The following is a 6,920-nucleotide window of genomic DNA, read 5'->3' as shown; positions in this document are numbered from 1 at the left end:
AGGGCAAGGAGTAGGAAGAGGAAGAGGAGTAGAGGGAGGAGGAGGAGGAGGAATAAGAGGAGAAGAGAAGGAGGAAGGGGAGGAGGAGGAAGGGGAGGAGGAGGAAAGGGAGGAGGAAGAGGAATAGGAGGAGAAGGAGGAGGGAGAGGAGGAGTAGGGTGAGGAAGAAGACTAGAAGGAGAAGGAGGAGGAGGGAGAGGAGAGGAGGAGGAGGAAGAGGAGAAGGGGATGAGGAAGAGGAATAGGAGGAGAAGGAGGAGGAAGATGGAGAGGAGGAGGAGGGTGAGGAGGAAGACTAGGAGAAGGAGGAGGAGAGGAGGAGGAGGAAAAGCAGGAGAAAGAGGAGGAGGAGAGGGAGGAAAGGAGGAGGAGGGGGAGGAGAGGAGGAGGAGGAAGGGGAGCAAGAGGAAGAAGAGGAGAAGGAGGAGGCGTGGAAGAGTTTGAAGAAGAAGGGGGAGAAAGAGGGAGGAGGAGGAGGGGGAAGGGGAGGAGGGGGAGCAGGACGAGGAGGCGGAGGAGGAGGCGGAGGGGAGGAGGGGGAGCAGAGGTGTTGCTGGAGGATTCCGTCTAGCAAGGGTTCTGCTGGTCAGGCCTGGGCTCAGACCCGGGAGGTGAGGGCAGGGGGCCAGCACCGCCCGGGACAGCTCCCGGGGGAGAGACCTGAGCCCAGGGCCCGCGGAGCCTCGGCCGCGCCCGGCCGGAAAGCCAGGCCAGGATGGAGCGGGGGGGGGGGGGGGGGAGCCAGAGCCGCCGACACGTCCAGAGGAAACCCTGGACACGGCCCCGGAGGCCAGGACGCGTCTGAAGATCTGACCCAAGGCCGAGGCCGGCTCTGAAGGGCCGAGGGACCCCGGGGGGCTCCTGGTCTCCGCCACCCCTGCCCGTCTCCTGCGGCCCTGTTCTTGCTTGCTCAGACGCGGCTTTTTGTTTTTTTGGGTCACACCCGGCGATGCTCAGGGGTTACTTCTGGCTCATGCACTCAGGAATTACTCCTGACAGTGCTCGGGGAACCCTATGGGATGCTGGGAATCAAATCCGGGTGGGCCGCGTGCAAGGCAAACACCCTCCCGGCTGTGCTCTCGCTCCAGCCCCTCAGATGCGGCTCTTAACAGCCAGGCAGGCCCATATACAATGTGCACCAGGAAGGGGGAACCCCCCAGTCGCCCCGCGGCCCCTCCTGCCTGAGGGCAAAGGTCACTGAAGAGCAGGGGCAGCATTCTGACAGAATAAAGTGCCTCTGACTCTCTGGTAAAATTGCAACATTGTTGCAACAGCGTTAATGCCAAAACGGTGGTCAGTGCTTTTGGCCCCCTGGGGGGTCCTCAGTGGACTTTGCTCTAGTCTTGCCAACTGGTGTCATTCACAGCACCACTCCCCCCTCCACACCCCCACTGCCCACCCTGCCTGGTGGGGTGAGGTGGGCCGAGCCAGGCATACCCCGAGGCACTTACATCTCCACGATGCCCTCGGGCAGGTTGGCAGGGATCTCGGTCAGCCCCTTCCCGCGGCAGTCCACGATGTTGTTGCTGCAGGTACAGGCCGAGGGGCACGAGATGGAGTTGGCGTTGCAGGTGGGCGGCTCCGAGTGGGGGCCTGAGGGGGTGTGGGACAGAGGTCAAGGGTCAGAGGTCAAGGATGTCCTAGGACGCGCCTGCAGGGAGAGAAGTGCTAGACCTGGCCCCTGCTCCGGGTGTTGGGGTGGGGGTGGGGGGCAGGGGGGTCCCGTCAGGACCTGAGGGTCACACCGGGCTACACCCACATCAGACACACCCCTACCCCACCCCAAAGAGCAACGTGGAGCGGGACCCACCTCCCGTCTGCCGTCCTCAGGCTCAGAAGGGTTTGGGTGGGTGCCCCGAGTTTAACTGGGGACATAGGCCACGCAGTGACTGAAGATCCTGTCTGCCCCAGACCCCTGCTTCTCGCCTTCTCTCTCTCCATCTCTCTCTCACTCTCTCTCTCTCTCTCTCTCCGTCTCTCTCTCCCTCTGTCTCTGTCTCTCTCTGTTTCTCTCTCTCTCCCTCTCTCTCTGTCTCTCTCCCTCTCTCTCTCTCCCTTTCTCTCTCTCTCCTTCTCTCTCTCACTCTCTCTCTCTCTCTCTCTCCGTCTCTCTCTCCCTCTGTCTCTGTCTCTCTCTGTTTCTCTCTCTCTCTCTCCCTCTCTCTCTGTCTCTCTGTCTCTCTCCCTCTCTCTCTCCCTTTCTCTCTCTCTCCCTCTCTCTCTCCCTCTCTCTCTCTCTCTTACACTTGAGCAAACATTCTTTTTATTTATTTATTTATACATTTTCATCATTTTTTGGGTCACACCTGGGGATGCTCAGGGCTGACTCCTGGCTCATGCACTCAGGCATCACTCCTGGCGGGGGCTCGGGGGACCCTATGGGATGCTGGGGATCGAACCCGGGTCGGCCGCGTGCAAGGCAAAGGCCCTCCCCGCTGGACTATGGCTCTGGCCCCCAGAGGCAACATTCTAAGCCCCTTGGCACAAAGTCTCCAAATCACATCAGAGGCTCCTGACACTAAGGCCCCCCCCCCAACCTCCACCCCCCCGGCCTGCTCCCCAGATGTTCTCTCTTACAAGAGACAGGCTCCTGCTCCTGGGAGGAATCGGAATTCCCTAGAGAGGCGGCCTCAGGGGGGGGTGCCCTCTGGGATCTCAGCCACCACCCGAATATCGGTCCTCTGCCTTCACCCTTAGGCCCCCTGTATCCCCCCACCCCGCCAGGGGGTTCACAGTTTCCTCTCTCTGCACAGTGTGGGGGGGAAGAGTCAGGGGGGGGATAGCATCTCTCACTTCCTAGCCTGGTTTTGGGGCAGAGGTCAGGAAGCGAATTCTCAACAAAACTATTGGCAACGGGTTCCCACTTACCTGACCTAGTGCCCCGTTTCCAGAAAAACCAAACCAGACCCTAAACTCCACTCAGCACCATCCTGGAAATCTACCTTATTTATTTATTTATTTATCTATTTATTTATTTATTTATTTATTTATTTATTGAGGGTCCGGGATGGGGGAGTCACACCTGGCGGTGCTCAGGGCTGACTCCTGGCTCGTGCACTCAGGAATTACTCCTGGCAGTGCTCAGGGGACCCTAAGGGATACCGGGAATCGAACCCAGGCCGGCCCTGAGCAAGGCTAAAGCCCTCCCCCCTGGACTATGGCTTGGTCCCCCACGGAAATCCGCCTTTTGTAAGCAAACAGAGTCCCCCCAAGCCCCTCTTGCCCCTCCCTGCCGCCCCCCAATCACACCAGAGGTAGCTACTGCCCCCCCCCGTGCCCCCAACTGTCTCAGTGCCCCTGGGGGTGACATTACTGCCTCTGGGGGAACTGTGATTCAGAAAGGTGGGACTGTTTCCGGAAGTGACTCGGCTACTGTCAGCCACGTGAGGCCAGTGCTCCGAGCCCCAAGCTCCAGCACCCCGGCAGGCTCAGTGGGGGAGATCCCTGCCCATCACTTCAGAGGGTCTTTACGTGGTGGGGGGGTGGGGGGGTGCAGGAGTTTAGGCCATGCCCGGCCGTGCTGGGGTTGGCCCCGTGAAAGGCCAACACCCCTCTGATCTCTGTGCCTGACCCCAGGGCTGGTCCTGGTCCCTTTTGGGGGTCTCAAGCGGAGCCTGACACTCCCGGTCTTCCTCACTGCTCCCCTAAGGACACCCCCACACCCGGCCTGTGCATGCAAGGCAGGTCCTGGCCCCCTGGGCCCCTTGCCGTCCCTGGACCTCTGGGACAGGTGGTGTCTGCCCAGGTCACAGGGCCTCCAAGACCCTCTCTCCAGCCCCCCAAAGGCGACTAGGACGGGGCGTGCGGGAGAGGCGGGTGTAGGAGAGAAGCCCAGGGCTTGGGGTGACGGAGGGGGGACGTGGGGAGCCCTGGAGTGGAGGGTTCTTAAAGGCGCCCCCCTCCCCTATGGGCCTGTCTGGGGGTGGGGGGGCTCTGGCCACCTCTGTGTGTTGCCAAGGCAGAGAGGCGGCTTAGAAAGACCGGAGAGCACGGTAACTGCAGCCTCTTCTGGGGCAGGGGTGGAGTGAGGGGGCTGGGGGGAGTCTGGGGGGGTGTCTCTCCTGCTGACGCAAAGGTATGAGGAGAGCTGGGCTCACTCTCCCTGCAGGCCTGTCTCTCTCCCCTCGCTGGGGCGGGGGGCACTCTGAAGCTGAGATGGGGGCGCACCCCCCCGACTTCCCCTGCTTTCTACTCTGCCGCTCTCCTGGGCAATACGGAGATGGTGTGAGTCCCCCAGAGGGAGCTGGTGCGGGCCCCCAGGATGGCAAACAAAACAAGACCCCTCAACAAAGATGGGGGGTGGCTGGAGCCATAGCACAGCGGGGAGGGCATTTGCCTTGCACACAGCCGACCCGGGTTCGATCCCCAGAATCCCATAGGGTCCCCTGAGCACTGCCAGAAATCATTCCTGAGTGCAGAGCCAGGAGGAGTCACCCCTGTGCATCACCGCCGGGTGTGACCCAAAAAGCAAAAAAAAAAAAAAAAAAAGATGGGGGTGGGGGTGCGAGGGGGAGGGGGGGTTCAGCCACCTGAGGTTCCGGAGGCCAAGGGTGAGCGAGTCCTAAACGCTGGCCCTGTCTGCTTGCTGGAAGCCCCCCGTCCCCGCCCATGAGCAGGAGGAGGTGGGGGTCCTCGGAGTGGGAAGGAGAGGCAGCCGGGAGCTGGGCGGCTCCTGTCTGTCTGGGGCGGAACTGCCCCCAGCAGTGGCGCGGGGAGCGTGTGGGAATAAATTAACTCCAGTATTTAAATGAAGTGTCCCCGTTGGCCTCTGGCCTTTCAAAAGCCAACAACAGCCAGTGAGGACCGTGGGGCCCGGGCAATTATGACGGGAATATAAATGAACGTGATTTAAATACCAGAGGCATGATAATTTTGGGAATGGCTAAATAAACCTAATCATCTAATTCGCGCACTATCCAATTATGGTGTTTTAATTAAAACCTCTTGAGGGGATGGGCGGCTCGCCACGGCTTACCTTAATTGTCTTTAGACTTGCTAACCAGTCCCCCAATTTCATTTCTTGAAAAAAGGAAAAAAAAAAGAGAGAAAGAAAAAAAATAAAAAAAGGAAGGAGGGGGGTGTGTGTGCAAGTGTCTCGTTTCCAGGGAGATTTCATCCCGGGCTATTTTTCCGTTTTTCCTAATGAGGCGGTGGCATGTGACAGCGCTCGGGCGACTGAGCTCTCTGCTGGGCACTGCGGCTCGGGAGGGAGGACGGAGACCGGGCCAGGCCTGTCATTCCTGCAGGGCAGGGGGGCAGAGTGGGGAGCCCCGGGCAAGACTGGGAGTCGCCCCGCCAAGCAGCAGGTGGAGGCATTCTCGGACGGAGGGGACAGCAGACAGGAGCCAGGTGGACCCTGGCCACCAGCCCCCTGCAGAAGGTGGCATGTCTGCAGAGCTGGGGGATGGCGGGCAGAGTCCTCCAGCCCCCCTGGACCTGCCCCTTACCAGGGAAGTGAGAGGGAAGACTCCCCCTCGCCCCCCTGTGCAGTCACAGGCCATGGGTGGGGGGGAACTGTTTTAGGAGTATGATAAGGCCCCCTGCTACACCCAGCCCACAGTCTGGGTGAAGGTCCCCCAGCCTTGTCTCCCCGAAGAAGACATCGTGGGGCGGGGTGGGCGGGGAGGGCAGGGCATGCACCTGGCCGGCGCCTGCTTGCTGGTGCATCTGGGGGCCGGCCGGAGGGACGGGGGAGAAGTCTGCCCCAGACAGCGGGGGTGAGTTCATCGCGATGCTCAGGGCTGAGTCCTGACTCTGCACTCAGGACTCACTCCTGGCGGGCTCGGGGGACCCGGGGATGCAGCCCAGGTCGGGTGCGTGCGAGGCAAGTGCCCTACGTGCTGTGCTCTTGGGCCCCCCTTTTTTAAATTATTTTTTGAGGGGTCCAGGGAGGCAGGGAGGCTTGAAGGTGACACGCGGAGCTGAGGTGGCCTGGCTCCCCCAGGCCTTCCTTTCCCTGGAAAGATCACCTTTTCCTTTTCCGTTCCATCTACCTGGCTTTGGGGCGACACCTTAGCAGTGCCCAGGGCCGACTCCTGGCTCTGGGCTTAAGGGCTCCCTCCTGGGGTCTGTCTACATGGGATGCCGGGGATCGAACTCAGGTCGGCCATGGGCTAGGCCAACGTCCTCCCCGCCGAGGCCTCTGCTCTGGCCCCTGACCACTTGTTCCCTCCTGGCCAGCGTCCTCCCCGTGTGCCGTGCAGGGAAGAGCTTGCACGAGGCGCCTGGTCGGATGTTTCCTGACCCAGGGCGGCCACCGCCAGGTCCCCTCAGGACTGTCTCACACTCGGCCGGGTGCGGGGCTCTGCCACAGGCCCGTGTGCACACGTGGGCGTGAGAAGGTCAGGGGCACACAGCCTCCTCCGTGACCTCCGGCCACACACCGGCCACCTCTTCCTGCCCTCACCTCTCCACCAATCACTGAAGAGGCACAACCCTTGGGGGAGGGGCTCCCCTCCTGGTACCCCAGAAAGGCCAGAGGCGGGTCGCAGGTCTTGGGAGGACCCAGCTACCATTCACCCCCCTGACCCCCACCCCCTCACGACTGTATCTGACAAGGACCTTTCCAGAAAGCAAAGCCCCACCTATGCATGTGTGTGCACAGACACACACACACACACACACACACACGCGCACACACACAAACATACACACACACACACACACATACACGAGTCCCTTTGTCCCTGGGCTCCTGTGAGTGTCTGGGGCAGCATCTGAGGGGCACACAGGGCCCCTTGCTCCCTTGCTCCCTGGCAGGGCTGGGCACCGACTGCTTAGCTGAGGGCCTAACGGCTCGCTCACTCGGGGCATCTCGAGACCCCAACCTTCACGCCTTCCAGAGACGTGCCCGCGGGGCTGTTTGAGCAGCAGCATTGGAACTCTGGCTCGGTGGCTGGGAACAGGGGAGGGAGGGGGTC

General features: G+C 61.2%; 1 protein-coding gene across 2 annotated transcripts in view; it reads right to left on the bottom strand.

Moving 5' to 3' along the window:
- The window catches only part of SLIT3 (slit guidance ligand 3), a 517,570-nt gene that overhangs the window by 64,470 nt on the left and 446,180 nt on the right, over nucleotides 1–6,920 (bottom strand). For both annotated transcript variants that reach the window (XM_055125249.1, XM_055125250.1), the window contains one exon: nucleotides 1,452–1,593. In XM_055125249.1, the coding sequence (XP_054981224.1) occupies nucleotides 1,452–1,593 (142 nt within the window). The remainder of the gene's footprint in view (nucleotides 1–1,451; nucleotides 1,594–6,920) is intronic.

This window comes from Sorex araneus, chromosome 2 (genome assembly GCF_027595985.1).
Source record: "Sorex araneus isolate mSorAra2 chromosome 2, mSorAra2.pri, whole genome shotgun sequence".
Classification (NCBI taxonomy): domain Eukaryota; kingdom Metazoa; phylum Chordata; class Mammalia; order Eulipotyphla; family Soricidae; genus Sorex; species Sorex araneus.
This window is presented reverse-complemented; position numbering and strand designations above follow the sequence as displayed.